Here is a 23012-nt window from a genome sequence, read left to right on the forward strand (position 1 = left end):
AAGAACAAAATTATAGAGGCAAGAGCTGCTGCTGTATGATACAGCAGAGCAGAGACTCCTGGATAGGGCTGCAGATTCAGACGTTAGGGTTGGAACAACCCAGCCCAGGGATCCTAGAGATACAAGTCAGAGGATGGACCTGATAAGCTGCACCCCAGGGCAAATAAGCAGAAGACCATGAAAGAGAGACCATGATGTCACCACATACTTCTGTTGTGTCTGTGATTCTTAAACAAAAGCCATACACAATATTTGCAGCCTTGTGGATGTATCACTTAGTCATTAAGCATGTCAACCTATAACTTAACATTGTCAACTTAAATGAGGAAGTAATGTGTTTATGGTCACCTTATGCAAAGTGTTTAGATTATTTGACACCCATTCTTCTCTTTACTATTCCACCCATCAATTAAGAGAATGTATAGTTACTAATTACTTACCATGACCAGAAGCTTTTCTGCATAATCTCATCTAATTCTTATGTGACCCTGATGTACCTCCCCCTCTTCCACATTCCTGTGCTTTCTATGAAACCAGTATCAATATGTGATTGAACCTCTCCCCACCACCAAACAAGAATTCTAATTTCAAAAGATGAGGGGGGAAACTATTTTAATATGTGCATATTTGGGAGTAGACAGAAAAGATGTAATACTTAACAATGACAGTAACTACTCTGGGAACTCACTGTGTAGACCAGGCTGACTCTGAATTCACAGAGATCTGCCTGCCTCTGACTCCCAAGTTCTGGCATTAAAACTATGCACCAACACACATAGTGTACAACCTGATCTTATGAAAGTATTTTCTTATTGCGGATTCTTCTTCTCAGATGCCTTTAGCTTCTGTCAAGTTGACATAAAACTAGCCAGCGTACCTAGCATGCACAAGGCTCTGGGTTGAGTCCTTTCTTTCACCACTACCTCCACAACAGTAACAACAACAAAAAATACAAAAGAAAGAAAAGAAGCTGATATTTCTTAGTCTCAATGTGTTCTTCCACTCTATCTGACTTCATCTCAGATCTATTCTTCATGACCTCAGCTAACTTGGAGTTGGAAGACCAGAATGATAGAATATGCCATGTCCTGTTCAACCAAAGTGGGAAAGCTCTTTCTGTCCCTCCTTATTCCTAATATCTACCCTCACCTGCCCCCTTGTCTCCACAGAAAAGAGGAAATGAGAGGAGAAGAAAATATAAAAGGCTATAGGAGGGACGTGGGAGGCTTTCTGATGCTGTTAACTTGGTCAGAAATAGATGTAAATTAAAGCCCTCTAGAAGGATGCAGGCTGCTACACCACCTCCTTATATGTCACTTCAAGCCTATGACTATTGCAGTAGTCAGGAAGTGAAGACACTTGAAGAAAAATTTCTTGGACTATGTTTCATAGAAAGATGACTATTTAAATTGAAATTTTAATTTAATAAATAATAACTATTAATTAAATAAATAATAATTTATTGAGTATATCTGTCCTAGTCAAGGTTTCTATTCCTGCCCAAAACATCAATACCAAGAAGCAAGTTGGGGAGGAAAGGGTTTATTCAGCTTACATTTCCATATTGCTGTTCATCACCAAAGGAAGTCAGGACTGGAACCCAAGCAGGTCAGGAAGCAGGAACTAATGCAGAGGTCATGGAGGGATGTCACTTACTGGCTTTCTTCTCCTGGCTTGCTCAGCCTGCTTTCTTATAGAACCCAGGTCTACCAGCCCAAGGATGACACCACCCACAGTGGGCTGGACCCCCCCCCTGTTGATCACCAGTTGAGAAAATGCCTTACAGCTGGAACTCATGGAGGCATTTCCTCAACTGAGGCTCCTTTCTCTGTGATAACACCAGATTGTGTCAAGTTGACACACAAAAACAGCCAATAAAATATCTTATGTGGTAAGTTTGCTGATGTGGTAGAGCTAATGTGTATAAATAAACAGCCATGGTTCCTGGTATACGGTGGTTCCCAATAGTTATTCATAATATCGTGAGTCCTCACAATAATCCTAAAAGGTCAGGAGTTCACCTCACTCCCCATTTTACTATGAAATAGGTAGTAAATATATGAGTCAAGATTAGAACAGTAGATAATAGCCGTAGTCCCTAAGCTAAGGCTTTACCTGTCTTAGTCTTACAATTGTTCTACCAGTTGGTACCATTATGATTCCTTATGAATAGTCAGAAGTAGAATGGTTAAACCTGAGGTCCCAGAAATGACAAACCAGCCTTTGAACTCAGGTCTAATTCTGAAGCTCTTAAGCAACATTAGGGCTATACCTGCCTGAGGGAAAACTAGCATGTTGTCAACAGAGATTTTTCAAGAATACACCTATTCTTTTTTTTTTTAATAAAAAAAATTGTATTTACTTAGAAGCATTCAGAATGTCAACAAAACAGCCGCAATTTTTTTTTGCAATTACAGAGTGGTATTCAGTTAACAGAATCTTCTTATAAGCTGCATCAGAGACAACTGAAGATGAAGAAGAAGAAAAAAAAAAAAAAAACCCAAAATAAAACCAAAAGAAAAAAAACCGGAAAAAAAAGAAAAAAAAAAAAAAAAAACCAAACTACTGTCCCCATATATAACTAATTTGTGCTGTGCACCAACAAGAACCTGCTTTAAATTTCCATGCCAATTTACAACCCCCAGACTGTACCAGGCAAGGTTAGTGGCTATTGAAAATACCACCAGGACAGGGCTATCTAAAGACACATTCGGTAGTGTGTTAACTATACAAAAAAAGACACTGTACAGTTTAAAAACAAATCTTACACAGCGTTACATTTCAATTTTTTTCTTTAAAAGGAGTGAGTTGTGTACAGGGGGGTTAAATGCTTTATAGACAAGAAAAAAAACTGCGCTAGAACCAACTTATTCATCATCATCATCTTCTTCTTCATCTTCGTCTTCCTCCTCTTCCTCATCTTCTTCATCCTCCTCATCATCTTCTTCCTTCTTTTTCTTGCTCTTTTCAGCCTTGACCACCCCCTTTTTCGCTGCATCAGGTTTTCCTTTAGCTCTGTAGGCAGCAATATCCTTTTCGTACTTCTCCTTCAGCTTGGCGGCCTTCTTCTCATAGGGCTGCTTGCCATCCGCAGCAGTGTTGTTCCACATCTCCCCTAGTTTCTTTGCGACATCACCAATGGATAAGCCAGGATGCTCACCTTTGATTTTTGGGCGGTACTCAGAACAGAACAAGAAGAAGGCCGAAGGAGGCCTCTTGGGTGCATTGGGGTCCTTGAACTTCTTTTTGGTCTCCCCTTTTGGGGGGATGTAGGTTTTCATTTCTCTTTCATAACGAGTCTTGTCAGCCTTTGCCATATCTTCAAATTTCCCCTTTTCTTTAGCAGACATGGTCTCCCACCTCTCTGAGCACTTCTTGGAGAACTCTGAGAAGTTGACAGAAGCATCCGGGTGCTTCTTCTTGTGCTCCTCCCGGCAGGTTTGCACAAAGAATGCATATGAGGACATCTTGCCTCTCGGCTTCTTAGGATCTCCTTTGCCCATGTTTAGTTGATTTTCCTCCGCGAGGCACAGAGTCGCCCAGTGCCCGCCCAGCTCTCGCTTGCCCCGGCGCTGTCTCTATCGAATACACCTATTCTAATGAATTGATCATGAACAGAAAGGGTCCTCAGCCTTGAAGCAGAGGTATGTGCTGAGGTTCAGGAATTGCCACACAAACCATATGAATACTGATCTCAGTTAAGCAAGAATAGTTTATTGACTGTACACCCCAAGACTGAACGTTCAGGACCTCAAAAAGGATTCTGGTACCTAATTGTAGTGCCCATCTGTCCTAGAAGTAGGCTTTTTATAGGAAAAAACAGGTTCAAAAAGTTTAAAAGGCAAGGAGGGGAGCAGTCCAACATTTTAGTTAACTAGACAGTATTATTAGCTAACTTTTAAGCCAATTGGTCCTGAATAAGAATAAGGTAATAATGGTGGTGGATGGGTCCAGAACAGAAATTTCAGAACACAGATAACAAAGCATAAGTAAATCAACCATAACTTTTTTTGGCTTATTAGTAGCATTCTTTAGTGTCAGCCATGAATAATTACTTCTGGGAAGTAGAGTCTGAGAACCTGAACTTATTTTCACCTTATGAGCAAAATAGAGACTGTATACAAAATGGCTATGGTTATGTTAAAAGGAGCAGCCTCAACAGTGTGATTGAATCAGTGAATCTTTTTCTCAGGGGAATCTTAAAGCTAGTTCATCAGACCCAGCAAAAGACAGAGGACTAGGTGGATAAGGAAAACGTAACTATATTTGAAGTTCATGTGACCAGTGAGTGCACACTCTCTCTATATATAGCCCAATTCTCCAAATTATTACTAAATCTGAAATCTAAGCTAAGCGAACTATAGGTGACTTAAAAGAATGTCTTTCATAGTGAGGACTCAGTAAATCTTGATTCAATGGCACTTGTAAACTTACAAAAATACTTATATATGTGTACATATGTTCATTTTGCTAGATGTGATTTTGTATCTTTTATTACATTGTCAAGTGTTAGTGATTTATATAATAATTGTTAAGGCTAAAAATTCCATACACAGTTATTCACAGAATTGTTGATAGAGCAAACAAAATTTGAATTAATTCTACCAAAGCTAAGGCTGTTGATACTTCATAGTCTATTTTGATTAAATATGATTTCAAAGTTTGGGTCATTTTGATAACTTTTTGTGGTTCACAACCCTTTTGAGTAGCCTGTAGTAATTTTCCCCATATAGCTCAATACCTTTGGAAAGAACATTGTTAATGCTCAGTCTCTTAACCTGGAGCCATCGAGGACAGGCAGTAGAAGCTCCTCTCCATGGTGTGTAGTAACATTAGTCACTAGTAACAGCAATTTGCTAAGAAAAATATCTTGACCATTTATCTAGAAGCTCCACTGTGCCTCTTGTGGACAGGTTTCCAGAACAGCCAACAGAGGGATTACTTCACCTGAGAGAACTGGAAAGCTGTCCTTTTTATATTTTTCTTTATTTTTAGTTTTTCTTTATTTATTTTTATCTTTGAGACAGGGTCTCACTATGTAGCTGCAGCCATCCTAGAACTCCCTATGTAGAGTAGGCTGACTTTGAACTCTCAGAGATACCCCTGCCTCTCCCTCTAGAGTAATGGGATTAAAGGTATATATTACTATACCCAGTTTTATATTTGCCTTTCTCTTAGAAATTCTTCCACACGTTTTTTGGTGTATAGTTTCTTTGAAGAGAAGTTATAAGCATGTATCTAGAAAGTCCTCCACCAGGGAGAGCCAAATTATCTTCTCTGTGTTCATTGCTGTGTTCATGAAAGACCTTCACGTGGCACACACTTGTCTAGACATTAGATAAATAGGAATTATTTAGATTAGCAGTGAAGGATGATTTCTTTCCCTTTGTGATGCTAGGGATGCTTTGCACATGTTAGGCAAGACTTTACCCCTGTTGAGGAGTATGCTTTAACAGAAAACGACACACCATTTCAGGAGACCACAGAGCTTCAGGTTCCCAGAAGGTGGCAGCTGAGGGATGAGTGGGAACTGCCTGAGTAAACCTGGTATGGAAAGGATCTTTCATTTCAGAGGTAAAATTATGTGCAAAGGCATCGAGGATAAGAGAACTTTCTTGAACAAGAAAAAAGAAATTTGAATGTGGGAGGAGAAAACAAGTACAACTCTAGTTAAGTTCGTGAGCAGTTGTGTTAGGTTTCCATTACTATAAACAAATGCCTTAAGCATTTGGTTTACAACTAGAAAAGATGGGCTGGAGAGATAGCTCAGAGGGTATGAATACTTTCTGCTCTTCCAGAGGACCCAAGTTCAATTTCCAATCTTGGTGGGGGTGGGGTAGGGGAGGAATGGGGAGTTGTGCAGCCTTTCTGCCCTCTTCTGGTCTCCAAAGACACTTATGCTTTGTAGTGTGTATGTGTGTTTGTGTGTGTGTGTGTGTGTGCGCGCGCGCACACGCGCACGCGGGCATGTGTACTAAAATATCTTTTTTTTTTTTTTAATTAACCAGATAGTGATGGCAGCACATACTTTTAGTCCTAGCACTCAGAGGGCAGAGGCAAGTGGATCTCTGAGTTTGAGGTCAGTCTGGTCTACAGAATGAGTTCTAGGACGCCCAGAGGTACACAGAGAAACCCTGACTCAAAAAAAAAAAAAAAAAAAAATTAACTAGTGAATAATAGTACTAAAGGCAGAATGTAAATAAATCAGGCTGGAAAGATTGTGTAGTTAATAGTGGTTAAGAGTGTGTATCATACGATTATAAGAACTAAAGTTCAGATCCCAGAACCCATATAATAAGCCAGATATCCCAGTTTGGCCTGTAGCCTCAGCAATAAGGGATGGAGGTGGGAAGTTCACTGGGCTTGCTGGCTTCCCAGCTAACCAAGTAAAAGAAGTCCAGGTTTAGGAAGAGATACTGCCTCAAAACAATGTGGAGGGTGATAGAGAGCACCCTCTTCTGGCCTCTGCACATTCACAGGCACACACACATACAAATATATATATGGGCAAACACTCACACAGACACACACAATATATTCTAAATATATTCTAAAGAGAAGCATAAATCATTGTTGCAGATTCAGAGCTCATATCTCATATTAAAATGCTATCAGCCCCTCTGAACCATCTCTGTACAGGATAGGGTTCTGGGAGATCATGAAGAACCACACACTGTCCACATGACCTATACACACTATAGAGCTGGCTAATCCAACTGAGATGTCTTTTTTTGCTTCCCTATACAGTAGCTTCTGCCTCCTGCTAGATCAGCCAGCCTCTGACTTCCTGACTGTTGATAGTCTCAACTACATGGCTACTGCTTCCATCATACAGTTTTACCAAAAGCTGTGTTTGTAGGGTTGAAAAGATGACTCACAAGTTAGAAGCATGTCCTGTCCTTCTAAGGGAGTGGAGTTCTGTTTCTGGCACACATATTGGCTAGCTCACATCTATCTGTGGCAATCACAAACAAATATGATAAATAATTAGATTATACAGGTATGCAACTCTGGTCTATACTCAGAACTGTGTAGTCAGTCTGACCTTCATTACACCAAAGCTTAAATTTAAAGTACCCCAAATCCCAAACATTGTCATGGAGCAAGCACAATTTATAGTGACTTGGAACTGTGTTTTTCCAGAGTTAAGAAATATCATGTCACGATTTATTCTAATCAAATATAAGCTATTTATGCTCACTTTCCTTTACTGGGGACTATTGAGTCTATGTTTTTACCAGTTGATACTTATGCTAAGTTTTTTCTTCATCCTACTAATATTGTTAATAATGTTGTTGATTGTTTTATTGAATCACCATCCTTGCAATCCTGGGAACAATTCTACATGATCACAGCATATACTCCTTTCTGTGTGCTTGTGAACTCAATATGCTGGTACTTTGTTGAGGTCTTTTATGACTAGGATCTTTAGAATCACTGACATTAGGGTTATTATGACATTTTTCAGGGCTAGAAATATGACTTATTGGGCTAGAGCACATACTGTGTTTACAGAAAATTTGGCTTAGGATCCCAGCACACATTTCAGGCGGCTCACAACTCACTTTAACTCCAGCTCCTGGAAACCTGATGGCTCTTACCTGCATGGACAACTGTACCACCTGCACATAACCACATACACATAATTTTCAAAATAATTAAATATATCCCCTCTTTTTGTTTCATTTTGGTAATGGGTTTTTGGGTTTGTTTGTTTGTTTGTCTGTCTGTTTCTTGGTTTTTTTGTTGTTGTTGTTTCTTTGAAATGGTTTTCTGTATAGCCTTGGCTGTCCTGGAACTCGCTCTATAGACCAGGCTGACCTTAAACTCAGAGATCCTTCTGTTTCTGCCTCCCAAGTGCTAGGTGCCACCATTGCCTCCCCCACCCCCAGCCCCTCTCTCTTTCTCTTAGAAGAAAAAATATTTACTTTTGGCATTGGGAATGTTAGTCCTCAAGTATTTCTTAAGGTAAGTATCAATAGTATTTGTAACTTCTTTATAATTTTCAAATCACAATGAATACACATAGGTAAGGGCTGTTTTGTGTATACACACATATTTGTGTGAATGGGGAAATGTGCATGCATGTGTATACATACATGTGTGCACATGTGTATATGCATGCTAGTAGTTGGCATCAGATGTCTTCCTCAGCTGCTTCCCACCTTAATTTTGGGACAGGTCTCTCACTGAACCTGGAGCTTACCAATTTACTTAGAGTGGTTGAACAGCAAACTTCAGGAGTCTTCCCGGCATTGGGATTACAGATGCATACCACCACACTCAGCTTTTACGATTTTATTCCTTAAATATTCATATTTAGAGAAATAAACTATGGGTAGCAATGATAAAAGTATTTTCAATATTGTTCTCACTGCACCTTCATAATGTATAACATTGAAGGACCATACAATTAACGAACAAGAAAGACGCTTTCTGGAGATTGGAGAGTTGGACCAGTCATTAAGAGCATTTGCTGCTGTTGCTAAGGACCTAGGTTCAATTTCCAGTACCCACATGTAAAATTACCACCTCCTCAAGGACCAGCACATGTGGTGCACAGATACACATGCAGGTGAAGCTCTCATACACAGAAAATTATTTTTAAAAAATTTAAAGGCTCTCTAGAATGAGGATGTAGCTTACTAGTAAAACACTGGCCTAGTATATTTGAGACTGGGTTCTATCCACAGCACTACAAAAGAAGAGGGAAGAAAGGAATTCACAATTTGATTTTAATTACTAAACCTCAAGGAAAAAGTCTGGAGCTTTTGTAAGTTTATCTACCTATTTAGAGGTAATGTTTCACTACATAGCCCAGGTTTGCCGTGAACTTTGCATATTTCCACCTCAGCATTCCTTCCTCCTAGCTTAGAGAATTCTTAGTCATTAGACTAAAATGTGCTTGGACATACACCATTAGTAAATATTCCTGATAAACAAGTTAGTGAGTAAATAAATCCAGTATTTGTAGCTTTTAAGGACAAATTTTAACATCAACTGTTATGCTAAGATAATCAATGTTTTATATTCATTCTCTCTCTCCCTCTCTCCCTCTCTCCCTCTCTCTCTCTCTCTCTCTCTCTCTCTCTCTCTCTCTCTCTCTCTCTCTCTCTCTTTCTCTCCCTCTCTCTCCTCTCTATCTCAGTGGTGCTGGGAGTTAAACCCAGGCTCTTGGAAATATTAGGCAAGGACTCTACCTTTATCCCTGTATCCCTAGCCCTTGTTTGTACTTTTAAAATATTCATTTATTGATTTGTGTGTGTGTGTGCGCTCGTGATAAAGATTGAGTTCAAGGCCTTAAACACTGTAGGTAAATGTTATAACTCAATCTTCAATAGTAATTTGTTTTTAAAAATTCAAACAGAACATGAAAAGGCAGGAGGATTATGAATTAGCTTTTAGCTAATCTGAGCTACAAAACCTAGTCTCTAAAACAAAAATAACAAAGGAGGAAATGCTTATCAGGAACTCTGAGAAGCCTAGACTAGATGGCAATGGGATACTATCTTTAAACACTGGCCTCCACAGTTTTCTCTCTTCCTTCCTTTGTTCCTTCTTTCCTTCCTCCCTCCTCCTCCTCCTCCTCCTCCTCCTCCTCCTCCTCCTTCTCTCTCTCTCTCTCTCTCTCTCTCTCTCTCTCTCTCTCTCTCTCTCTCTCTCTCTCTCTCTCTCTTTCTTTCAGGCCTTAACTGTGTTGTCTTGACCACCCTCCCTCCAGGAGCCTAGTAGGACTTACGCCAGAATCATCTGTTGCTTGTGGGATTTTTATTTCTTCTTCTTCTTCTTCTTCTTCTTCTTTTTTTGTTGGATATTCTCTGTATTTACATTTCAGATGTTATCCCCTTCCACAATCCCATTCTCCTCCCCTTCCCATTGCCTACATGAAGGTGCTCCCTCTCCCAACCACCTTCTCCCACCTCAGCACCTTGGTGTTCCCCTACACTGGGAAAACCAGCCTTTGCTGGACCAAAGGCCTCTCCTCCCACTGACGCCAGAAAATGCTATCTTCTGCTGCATATGCACCTGGAGCCATGGGTTTCTCCATTTGAACTCATTGGTTGGTGGTTTAGTCCCTGGGAGCTGTGGTGGGTTTGGTTAGTTGATCATTTTGTTCTTCCCATGGGGTTGCAGACCCTTTCAGCTCCTTCAGTCCTTTCTCTAGCTCCTTTATTGGGATCCTTGTGTTCAGTCTGATGGTTAGCTGCAAGCATCCTCCTCTGTATCAATATGGCTCTGACAGAGCCTTTGAGGAAGCATCCATATCAGGTTCTTGCCAGTAAGCGCTACTTGGCATCAGCAATAGTGCTTCGGTTTAGTGGCTGCATATGAGGTAGATCTCCAGGTGAGACAGTCTCTGGATAATCTTTTCTCCAATCCCTGCTCCTCTCTTTGTCCCTTTATTTCCTCCCATGAGTGTTTTGTTCTCCCTTCTAAGAAGGACTGAGGCATCCACCTTCTGCCTTCCTTCTCTTTGAACTTCATAAGTTCTGTGAATTGTTTCTTGGGTATTCTGAGCTTTTTGGGCTAGTATCTGCTTATAAGTGAGTGCATACCATGAGTGTTCTTTTGTGACTGGGTCACCTCACCAAGATAATAGCTTCAAGTTCCATCCATTTGCCTAGGAATTTCATGAAGCCATTGTTTTTAATAGCTGAGTAGTACTCCATTGTGTAAATGTACCACAATTTCTGTATCCATTCCTATGTTGAAGGACATCTGAGTTCTTTCCAGCTTCTGGCTATTATAAATAAGGCTGCTATGAACATGGTGGAGCATGTGTCCTTGTTAGACGTTGGAGCTTCATTTGGGTATATGCCCAGGAGTGGTATAGCTGGGTCCTTAGTAGAATGTCCAGTTTTCTGCGGAACCGCCAGACTGATTTCCAGACTGGTCGTACCAGTTTACAATCCCACCAACAGTGGAGGAGTGTTCCTCTTTCTCTACATTCTTGCTAGCATCTGCTGTCACCTGAGTTTTTGATCTTACCCATTCTGACTGGTGTGAGGTGTAATCTTAGGGTTGTTTTGATTTGCATTTCCCTGATGACTAGGGATGCTGAGCATTTCTTAGGTGCTTTACAGCCATTCAATATTCCTCAGCTGAGAATTTTTGTTTAGCTCTGTGCCCCATTTTAATAGGATATTTTTGATTCTCTAGAGTCTAACTTCACAGTTTTCATATAAGCCTCTCTTGTTTGTTATAGATTACAGATCTGAGAACTAAGGAGAGCACTCAGTTGTAAAGTATTTGTTATCAAAGCATGAGGTCCCCAGTTTAATCCCCAATAACCACATACTAAGCCAGTCATAGTGGCAAAAGTTTGTAATATCAGTGCTGGGAGGTGGAGACAAGGCAATCTCAACCTCACTGGCCATCCAACCTAGCCTAAGCAGTAAGCCTACCAGGTTCCAGAGACAGCCTGTCCCAAACATAAGGTAGGTGGCTCCTAAGACATACCTGAATTTGATCTCTGAAATCTATACACACACACACACCATCCTGCCATCCCATTTGTGTCTTCCTTGCAAAGTACTACTGTGTATCCAAATGAAACCTGAAAAAGTGTTTTATTGATTCAGCTTCCAGGCTGATCCCAAAAAACCCATTGGTGGACACATTCTGGCTCATGCTTCAACAACAAGAATAAGCTTGAGAAAGGGAAGAGGAGAACTGAGGATTGCCAAGATTTATGACAGGTATATATTTCTTTGTTCTTCAGATCCTGTACATGTGCCTTTAAACAGAATTGCTACCCCTGAGAGACTATACTCACTCCCTGACTGATACTATTTGCTTGAATTTCCTTCTCAAATATTATGATTGATCAGGAATTTCCCCCTTATACTCTATACTTGGGACTTGGGGTTCTACAGTCACAGTTATCAGCCTCTGATATTACAGAGCATGTAGTGAAGCAAGCACTGACATTACTCCTACTTAGATCAAGGGCTGTTAGGTTCTAGGGAATTACACAATACGGGAACATGTTCTCCTTTCTTTTGTGTCCTGGTTAACACCATTCCTTTTTAGATGTCAGTTTAGACATCATTGTCTTAATCCAGGCATGGTGGTACATATCTACAATCCCAGCTCAGGAGGGTAAAGCAAAAGATTGTAAATTATAGGCCAGAGTGGTCTTCATAGTAAGATAGTATCTCAAAAGAAATTAATAAATTGCTGGGAGCTGAGAGTGCACGTAAACCCAGCACTTAGGAGGCAGGAGAATTGTTGCATATTTGAGACCATCCTGGGCTACAGAGTGAAACCCTGCTTTCAAAAAATTCCTTAAAACAAGGACTGGAGATATAGCTCAGTGGCAGTGTGATTGCCTGGCTTAGGCAATCTACTGGGCTTCATCTCCACTGAAAAAAGTAAAATTAATTTAATTAGTTAAATAACAGTTTCTCAGGAAACCTTTGCTTAATCTTTATAGTTCAGTCTATCAGGGTACTTTTCATTTGTGGTGGATACAGTAAAGATACTGCTGGCATGCGCACTTCATTGGGGTCAGGGGGAAGAGGAGTTTTTAGGTTTGTGTTTTATTTTGTTTCTTTTTGTTGTTATTTATTTATTTATTGACACAGTTTCTCTGTGTAACTCTTGCTGTCCTGGAACTCATTCTGTAGACCAGGCTTGCTTTAAACTCAGAAATCTGCCTGCCTCTGCCTCCCAAGTCCTAGGACTAACGCTGGCTCTGGGGGAAGCTTTGTATAGTGGGTAAGAGAAAGAAGATGTTGAAGCATCTGGAAAAGTCCAGGGCAGAGAGAAAAAGAAACAAACTGTAGATGGCCAGGGAAGCAGTAGAGCATGAGCGCAGGTGAAGGCTGTGAGAGAGAGCCCAGGAGAGCATGCAGCATACAGTGAGTAGAGAAGTGGGGGTCATATGGAAGAGCTGGGGAAGGGATTCCTTCTGGAGAAGGTATACCACTTCACAAGTTCCTGAGGAATGCTGGCTTCTCTCTAACCTCCAGAAAGCCTTCTGTAAGTCCAGCTTGAGTTTCTAGACATGGAGGGCCTGAGACCTGAAACAGGTTCAGTGAGAGACTATCTCAAAAAAATAAGGTGGAAGCTGGACAATGGTGGTGCATGCTTTTAATCCCAGCACATGGGAGGTAGAGGTAAGTGGTAGCCTGATCTACAGAGAGAGTTTCAAGACAGCCAGGTTACACAAAGAAACCTTGTCTCAATAAAAAACTGAATAAAATAAATAAATAAGGCAATGAAGAAGACATTCAGTATCTTCTTTCTGCTTCTACATATGCATAATGTGCACACCTGCATGCAAAAGCATGTTACCCCACACACAGATACATCCATTCCACCTGTAATGATTTCTATACTGTGTCATCCTCCCTAGACAATAAGTGTGAAAGTTTCACACTATTTGTTTGTCTGAGACATAATAGACAATGCAATATCTGTGACTGACTTATTAACCAACACTGAACAACAAAGCAAAGTCTTGTAGTAACTCTCCTCAGAGGGAAAAGTAGTTCTCAAATAGTAGATGAGATTTTAGTCTGGATTCAGTATGGACCACAGGAGGTAGAATGTATAGTATTGAGTTCCCACATCTTCAACATGCTTCTCTTCTGTCTGCAGAAGCTGTCCTATATAAATGCTGTGGTTTTTGAACTTCAGTCATTTCTAGAAATTGGCTACAAATGTTCTTTGTTAAATGACATAAGGGATCCTGTCTTATTATAGGAATTGCATTGTTTATTTATTTCTTGGGTAGATTGCTATGCCTACAACCCAAACACTTTTCATATGTATATATATGAAATACTTTGTTCATTCTCATTTATAATTGACTGTTTGCTAATAACAATCTCCCTCACAACAGGGACTAGTTCACTAATCTCCCAGCAATGAGCTGAGACTTGGCACATGGTAGGCCATATTGATCACTAAGTTAACAAATGAATGAACCCAAGTACCTGTTCAGTTTTTTGTATGTCTCATCCAGGCCTCTGCAGATCTTTAAGATAAATAGTTCCTATCATTCTTATTGACCTAAGAGGTTGTTTCAGCCTTGCAAATTCAATAAAGCATTGGAATAGTAAATTGTGAACAAGGTTAGTCATATCAAGTTTCCATAAACTTTATTCAAATCAGATGTGGTGGCTCATGACTGTAGTCTCAGCTCTTAGAGGCTGACACAGGAGGATTGCTGCTAATGTGAGACTAGCCCAGTCTACATGGTGAATTCCAGATGAGCCAGGCTAGAGAGTGAGTGAGACCTGTTGCAAATAAACAAAGAAATGTACATCTTATATAAAAACAGCAAAACTAGATTAGAACTTAAGGCATCAAACTGGGGCTGGAGAGATAGCTCAGCAGCAAGAGAACTTGCTGCTCTGCCAGAGAACTCACCAGGCTTCTCATAACTTAAAACCAAGCTCAAGTAGCCATTTACAAAGCCATTTGTAATTACATTCCATGAATGGCTTTTTTTTAAGGGATTCATCATTTAAAAGATTTATTTATTTTAGTTATATGAGTACACTGTAGCTGTCTTCAGACACACCAGAAGAGGGCATCAGATTCAATTACAGATGGTTGTGAGCCATGATGTGGTTGCTGGGAATTGAACTCAGGACCTCTGAAAAAGCAGTCAGTGCTGTTAACTGCTGAGCCATCTCCCCAGCCCCATGAAAGGCTTTTAAAATTCTGTTTATTTTTATTGAATGTGTATGATTGTTTGCCGGTGTATGTATGTGCCTATGCATCCCTGGTACCTATGGAGGTCAAAAGAGGGCATCAGAGCCCTCAGAAACAAGACAGTTGTGAGCAGCTAAGTGCGTGTCCACAGTGTTGGGTACTGAACCTTGCTCCTCTACAAGACTAGCAAGTGTTCTGAATCTCCTACCCAGCTCTGCAGCCGCACCAATGACCTTACACCCATTCCTTGGTTCTCTTATGTGAGTACCACTGGACTCCTCCAAACTAGGGTCCTCATGTTTGTGAAGCAAGCACCTTACCCACCAAGCCACCTCCCCTGGAGAAGGTCACATTTAACCAAAGGCTTGAAGTAGGTAAGAAAGATGGTTAGGTAAAGGGCTATGTGGCCCTTGTCCCCTAAACTTCCACCATTGTTGTTTTTGAGACAGGGTTTCATGTAGCTCAGGCTGTGCTCAAACTCTCCATGTAGCCAAGGATGACCTTGAGCTTCTGATTTTCCTTTCTTTACCTCCTGAGTGCTGAAGTTTCAGACATGCACCACCACACCTGGTTTCATAAAATGCTGAGGATTAAAGCATTTAATATTAATACAAGGCACATACTCTACCAACTGATCTTTCCTACCCATCCCATTCTCCTTTTTTGAAGCGAGATGTTATGTAGCCCAAGCAGGTCTCAAACGTGTGATCTTTCAGCAAAGGCACTGCTGGGCAGGCCTTAAGAGTCTCTGCCCACTTGTTTCCCCTGCCTGGAATAACCCTCCCCACATAGCCCTTTACCCAACCATCTTTCTTACATACTTCAAGTCCTTGGTCAAATGTGACCTTCTCCAAAATGGGGAGATGACTCAGTGGGTAAAGTGCATGCTACACAGGTAGAGGACCTGAGTTTGGAGGAGGCTCAGTAGTAGCTGCACAAGAGCTAATGGTATTTATCAGCAATTACAGTACTGGGGAAACAAAAGGATTCTGGGGCTTGCTGACCAAGTGCTGCTGAAATAGAGTACTCCAGACTTAGAAAAGATCCTGTTTAAAAAATGAAGTAGAAACTGATGGAAGTTATCAGATATTAACTTGTAGCTTCCACATATACACATAATTAGCAAGCATGCCTGTACACACACACACACACACACACACACACACACACACACACACACACACACACACACTATTACCTTCTCAGCTGGGGAGGCAAGAGGGTGAGGATTTCAATACCAACCTGAGAAACATAATGAGATCCTACATTTAAGAAAAAAAGGAGGTAATTAATCCTAGCACTCAGGAGGCAGAGGTTGGAGGCCAGCCTGAACTACATAGAGATTACCAGGACAGCCAGGAATACATAGAGAGACCTTGTCTCAAAAGAAAATGTTGAAATAACTAAAGGGCTGTGAGACCACTTGTCTATCATGTCCAAGACTCTGAGGTCAGTCTCCCGCACTACACAGAGAGCAAAAACTTGCCTGCTTACCAACTGACTGACTGCCCAGTGCCCACATAGCTCACCCTCCTTACTCAGCTCCATTTTTCTTTCTCCAAAACACTTTTACCCTAACACACTGACTTAGTGTGGGATGACTCAGGTGATCCCTTATCACCTTATCAGTAAGTGCCTCTACTGCTAAGCCATCTCACCAGCCCACATTAAAGATCCTGAAGTCACCAATTAATAAAAACTAATAAGTTTTTTTAAACTAAATCAAAAGAAAACTCAAAGTATCACACATGTTTGGTCAAATAGGAAATTAAGAAATGAATCAATTGATCAATTAGTCAATCTCCATAGTTCAGTACTCAATGGTGTTTATTCTACTTTCAGTTTCTGTTTCTCTAAACAGAGAGAACTGCATGACTTGCAGTTAATGACAACACAAAATGCATAGAGCCCTCACAGAACAAGAGCCAGGAAGCTGAAGGACATGCTAGACAGCTCAGGACTGCCCTGCTTTATTTCAAAGCCTTTTCAACTTTCCCTTTGTTAGCAAAGTCTGAAGAAAGATTCACTCCCCCCACCCCACCCCCAGGAGTCAGGCAAGCCCCACAGGACCTGTACCACAGGCCTCAAACTACCCTGACAGAAACACCCAGTTTATCCTGATTTGCCTGTTTCCAAGTTTGGGAGTAATTTTTCTTGACATTCAAAACCTTATATATAGAAATTGTTTAACAAATGTTTGCGAGGGCTGATAACACTGCTAGGTAAGTTCTGTCGTCCACATTTAGCTGTACCAGCACTGCAGAGTCTCTGGAGACTCAGACTGATGGGAACGTGATGAATGTGACATGTGCACAGTATTTATAGAAACAGAGCTTTTTATAAACTTCTGTTCCCTTGTATTCTGTAGCCCCGAGATGCCTGAAAATGAAGCCACCTTCGCAATAACCGCTGGAGGGATCGGGGATGCCAAGGAGTAGGTGGGGAATTGGTACAGACTGCTTCTTGCTGCTTATTAGGGGCTAGAGAAGTGGGAAGCAGTCTTGAATTTACATCTTGAAATAAGAGTTTGTTTTTTTTCCATGTGTTATTAAAAGAAAGTCAGCAAAAGAGATGTAAAGCTTATATTTATCTTAAAAGTTCCTTCCTGATATGCAACCAACTATATATATACTGCATGTTGATTCAGAAATATGCATACATATTCTTGAATTACTTGATAGACACATATGCATGAATGTGTCTGTCAGGTATTGGGGAAGGGGGTACCAAGGGAAGGTGACCTTCCTTCTGCCTACTACAGTGAGCCATTGAGCACACAGAAATTCAAAAGAGCTCAGAAATGTATCAGTCTCTCCAACCCCAGGCTTCTCATCCCACATTTTCTTGGGACATAGCACCAGTGGCTATGGCACTGGGAGTAGGGAACTGGATGCTGTTCCCCAAGAGAGAGATATGTGAGGGGGTGCTCAGAGTATACGTAGGTTATTTGTAGTCTCCCTGGCAGCCTCCACATTCATCTTTATGATAGAAGAGAAACATTAAGCCAACTTTTAAATCATTTGATTTGTCAAGTTGAAATGACTTTTAAAAATGTATTATGAGAACCGGGCATGATGGTGCACACTTGTAATCTCAACATTTGGGACCTAGGTAGCTTTAGCTACATAGTAACTTCAAAACTAGCCTGGGCTATATGACACTGTGTCCCCAAAAAGGCATGTTTTTATGTATTGAGTAGAGAATTCAAAGGTTTTTTTTTTTCATTTTAGAGTTAATATAAATGTAAAATCTAGAACTGAGATATTATAAAATGTGTGAAAGAACATTGGTTTTGAGTATGACTGTCGAAAATAAAGTCTAGTTTTCAAAATATGAGGCTATTTAAAAATTAAAATACTAATATATAATTGCTACAGGTGATCTTTTATATTGTGTTAATAACATAAAAATCCAAAAAGTAAATAAAGTATTTGCTACCAAATGTTTTTGATTCTTTATTCAGTCATTTACTGGCTAGTTCTTAGATGCTACATGTAATAGATAACATGTGAATCCTGCCTCAGGGAGCAGCACACTGAAGAAGGGACTAATGCTCAGGAAAATGAGAGAGCAAATGGTGAGAATCTGGACTAACCCTTAGCATGAAGTACTAATGTAGGGAAGGAAGGGTCAAGCATAGGCCTCAAAGGCTCCCTGGGGCAGCAGAAAACACTCAGCATGTAGGTTCTGAGAGGCAGAGCCCTTCAGCCTTTTTGTCCTGTAAAACCACAGAAGTGGTTCCTCTGACTAAAGCAGGAACAAAGGCATCTAAGAACAGATTTTCTACATTCTGCAATTCTCTTAAATAAATTGTTTTACCATGCTAATTCTGAAGCATTGTTTTGTTTGAGGAATTTGTTACTAAATGCATTTTTAAAAAAAAAAAAACTTTCTGGGGCTGGAGAAGTAGCTCAGAGGTTAAAAGTGATAGCTATTCTTCCAAAGGTCCTGAGTTCAATCCCCAGCAATCACATGGTGGCTCCCAACCATCTATAATGAGATTTGGTGCCCTCTTCTGGTGTGCAGGCATACATGCAGGCAGAACACTGTATACATAATAATCCTTAAAAAGAACTTTCTGGCCCTTTTATTTGGCTTCTGTTTGTTTTTCAAGACAGAGTTTCTCTGTGTAACTGGCTGTCCTGACAAACTACCTTTGTAGACCAGGCTGCTCTTGAACTCATAGTGATCTGCCTGCCTCTGTCTCCAAATGCTGACATTAAAGGTATGTACTACCTCTCCCCACATACTTGGGCATTTAAATTTTTTTCTAGCTCAGCAGTTGGCAGTGGGGTCAGAAACCAGGGCTCAACATAAAGGCCTGCAATTCTTGGAGGAGACCTTGTTTCATTAGAGCACGCAGCTCAGACCAGAATCCTTTCTATTTGACTATGATGTGTCCTGCTTGGGAAAACAGAAACTGGGCCTATGGAGATAGAAGAGAAACTGAAATTTGGGCTCAACTTTCCAAGAACTCAGCAAACCTTGTAGGTGTTTGGGCCAGCAAGAGGTATACTTTGATCTGTTCTAGCCAGGATTCACTTTGTCACCTGTGACTGAAGCACCTGGGTTGTTATTTTCCTTCTAGAGTTTAGAAGGAGGTCTGTCCCCCATCCCCATTTTAGAGGAGAGCAGTGGTAGAAACATGGAGAAAAAAATTGTCATGTAAAAATATCTTTATTGACCTGATGTAATTGTCTCTGAGATTTACCGCCTCCATACGTCTACTAACCTAGGCCTAGTCCTGGAAACTTCTAGCTTCTGTACAACCTTATCTAAACCTAAACGTTTTCAGCCTCTGAGACTTATTGCTGAATAAGTTCACACTTTCTAGTTCTTTCTGAGCTCTGGCTGGCTGGTCAACTCAGCTGTTCTGCCTCAAACTCCTCTCCATGGTAACTGATTCAATCTGGCTTCTCTCTCTCTCAGTCTTTCCTTGTCCTCAAACTAACTCTGTCTGTTCTAATAATCTTCTGGCTCCTTCTCGCTCTCTGTGTCACTCTGTCTTCACCTGTGTCTATTTGTTCCCTATTCAAGCTGTCTCTGTAACACTCTCCCTGTGAAACTGCCTCTTCTTTCTTCCTCTCCCTTTGTGCTGCACCATCTTGCACTGCCTCTCTTCCCTCTCTCTTCTCATGAGAATAAGGCCAGATCCTATTCTGTCAAAGCTTTCTCTGAGTCATCACTTTGTCTGCCACTCCGTTGGACATCACTTTCAAACATGGCGCTTCCTACTACAAACTAACTTTACTATCACCATTTGGGGTTTAGAGGTATGTACTAAGGGCATGTCTGTATTCCAACCAGAGGGATTAAAGCTGTGTGCTAAGGGCTTTGCCACACCACAACTAGAAACAGGTTTTTCCAGTAAACAACACAATCTCAGGGTTCACAGTATGATCAAATATCCTGCAACAGTCAACACTTCTGGTTGCAATCCACAGAAATTCAAACTAGCATGTACATATCAAGAAATTCATTAGCTCGGGGAACTGAAAAGCTAGCTGAAGAGCTGACTTCTGCCACCAGTGGTGCCCAGATCACTTCATGTGCTCTACTGCCGTCAGGCTACTAACGTTCTGCCACATGCTGTCCCCTACAAGGTAACCAAGGTGCCTACCGGAGCTCTGGGGTGCTCTTCCACCAGAGCAGAACACCCAATAGAGAAATCATAACTTTCCTCCACCATCATCCATCCTGTGAAGTGAAGACTTTGTGCAACACTACATATACTCAGAGCTTGCAAGAAGCTTTAAGACTTGGCCACCACTGGCTGTGGTAGGCTCAAGGCAGGCTCAAGAATAGCCTTAGTAGTGAAAAATACAACTGATTTTAGGCCCTCACTGGGAGCTGGTGTGGAAAAGCAGCTGGAACAGTCACCTGGTAGAAGCCCAGATAACAGATACAGGGATAACAGTGGTACAGGGGAGAGGTGGGGCAATTACACTGATCCAACTGAGATAGTATCTTAGTTTGGGATTTATTTCTGTGAAGAGACACCATGACCAAGACAACTTTTACAAAGGACATTTAATTGGGGCTGACTTACTGGTTCTGAGTTTCAGTCCTTTATCATCATGGTAGGAAACATGTCAGTGTCCAGGCAGGCATGATGCCAGAGGAGCTGAGAGTTTTGTCTTGTTTTGAAGGCAAACAGAAGATTGGCTTCGAGGCAGCTAGGAGGACAGTCTCAAAGCCCAACCCCTCAGTGACATACTTCCTCTGACAAGGCCACATCTCCTAATCGTGTCACCCCCTGGGCCAAACATATTCAAACCACCACAGATGAGACCAGACCAGGGTGTAGCTCAGTGGTCATGCTCAAGGCCCTTCTAGATGAAACATCAGAGTTGGAATAAGATGAGCTATAAAGAGAGAAGGAGGGAAGCTCACAGGTGACTGCTGACAATGTCCTCTACCCAGAGAGAAAGAACAAAGCTTTCATCAGGCATGGGGAGGTGTGAACCTCAGCACTTTCACCTGAGAAGGTCACTGCATGAGCTGCTAAGACTGCCCTAACAATTCCCACCATAGCGCAGTGCAAGAGCACCTACCTCAAAAGTATAGGGCCCTAGGTTTGCTCCTCAGCTCTTTGAAAAAGAAAATAAATCAATCGAAGTATAGCACTCTGAAGCCAGAGGAGATGTAAAGCAAAAGTTTATTGTCTCTAGCCAGCTACAGTGAGTGGTGCATGCCATTAGTCTCAGGCGGAAGAGGCAACTCTGAGTTAGAGGCCAGCCTGGTCTACATAGTAATTTCCAGGCTATCCAAATCTAGATAAGGTATCCTGGAACAAAAATAAGTAAATATTTCATTTATAATTTATAAATTATAAATTTATATAATTTTGTTCATATATTATATGTTTATATTATAGTACATTGTGTTGTATTATAATTATACTAATTATATTCTTTTATATATTAACATATATGTAATATTATAATATAGTATGGAAATAATACATAATTTGTATACATAATATAATTATTTATAATAAATTATAATGTATTTACTTTTGGTTTTTGAGACAGGGTTTCTCTGTGTGGCACTGGCTGTCTTGGAACTCGCTCTGTAGACAGACTGACTTCAAACTCAGAGATCCATCTGCCCCTGTGTGCTGGGATTACAGGCCTGTGTCACCATCACCCAGCAAGAATAAGTAAATAGATAAGTTCACGTCTTCCCAGCTCATGTAGTCTATTTTGGGAGTAGGATACTGAGTGGCAGTGCTAAGGGTGATGGCAGGAGTTAAAGGCACCTGGATACAGTGACTCAGGTCAGCAGGAGTGCCTGTGCCCAGAACAGGCTGTCTCTGCTGCTAGGCCGGTGCTCTCTGCCTCCTGCCCACCCATGACCTTTCATATCCTTCCAACAAGGTTCCCTGTGCTCAGCCGGCAGGAATTGGAGCCCAGTGCTTGCTGTCTAGAGTCCCAACCAAGGCCCAAGCAGTATAACTCCACAGTGCTGCTTTCGGGCACCAGAAGGGGACCAACCAGCATTTTCAGATCAGGGGCCTCAAGATTCACTCACCATGGTGTCCTCTACAGCAGCAGCAACATAGTAAACAGAAAGTTGTTGAAGAAACTAGTATTAGTCAATTAGTTGGGATTTTACTTGGCTGAATAGAAAAGAAAAACCTCAAAATCATGTCTTATATAAAATCCAGGTTTATTTCTCTCACACAGAAAAGAAACATTAGCGCCAAGCATAGAGACCCAAGCCTGCAATCCTGGCACTTGTAAAGCTGAGGCAGAATTGTGAATTCCAGACTAGTTTGAGCCATATAACAAGACTCTATTTTTTAAAAACAACAACAAAAACTAAAAGAGAAGGTAGGCAACTCTGGAGTGGTTCCAGTTCTTCCTCAGGGCCCAGGTTTCTGTTCTGACCATCTTAGCACTCCATCCAAGACAAAGGCTGGGAATTCAGGTTAGGCAAAGAAAGATGAAAGGGAAAGAGACAAAATAAAGGTTTCTTCCAGCAGAGTCAGCTCCTAGGAAGCTAGTCAAGCTAGGTTGAGATGTTTTTACTGCTGGCTCTGATGTAGAAAATCTTGGCGAACAATATGAAGTTCAGAAAAGCACACTCTTAATAGTTAGGGACTTTTTGTGGTCAGGGAACAAGAACAGTGGCAGCACTGGCTGACGTGACTCTCACTGAGGCTGGACTGGTGAGGATTGATTTCTTACACCCATTTTTGCCCTCAGCTTCCTGATATGATTTATTAAGAATTGCTGATGAGTAGACATGCATTTTGAGCGTTTGAGGTAGATATGATTGATTTTTATATAACACTTGAGATTTGTGGTTCTTTTAAGATTCTTACAAGATTACTTTAAAGA

General features: G+C 41.0%; 2 protein-coding genes across 3 annotated transcripts in view; one reads left to right on the forward strand and one right to left on the reverse strand.

The window, feature by feature from the left end:
• The window catches only part of DMC1 (DNA meiotic recombinase 1), a gene marked incomplete at both ends in the record, with an annotated part of 39098 nt that extends 21993 nt beyond the window's left edge, over positions 1-17105 (forward strand). For both annotated transcript variants that reach the window (XM_080939846.1, XM_080939847.1), the window contains 2 exons: positions 11583-11699; positions 17036-17105. In XM_080939846.1, coding sequence (XP_080795972.1) covers positions 11583-11699; positions 17036-17105 — 187 coding nt within the window. The remainder of the gene's footprint in view (positions 1-11582; positions 11700-17035) is intronic.
• LOC308438074 (high mobility group protein B1-like) lies at positions 2868-3542 on the reverse strand (the record flags this gene model as incomplete). The annotated part of the gene is made up of 1 exon (XM_080939403.1): positions 2868-3542. Exon 1 carries the CDS (start codon positions 3501-3503, stop codon positions 2868-2870), a length of 636 nt encoding a protein of 211 aa, XP_080795529.1. The 5' UTR covers positions 3504-3542.
• Positions 17106-23012: the final 5907 nt, after the last annotated feature.

Source organism: Micromys minutus (genome assembly GCF_963924665.1).
Source record: "Micromys minutus genome assembly, chromosome: 27".
Lineage (NCBI taxonomy): Eukaryota > Metazoa > Chordata > Mammalia > Rodentia > Muridae > Micromys > Micromys minutus.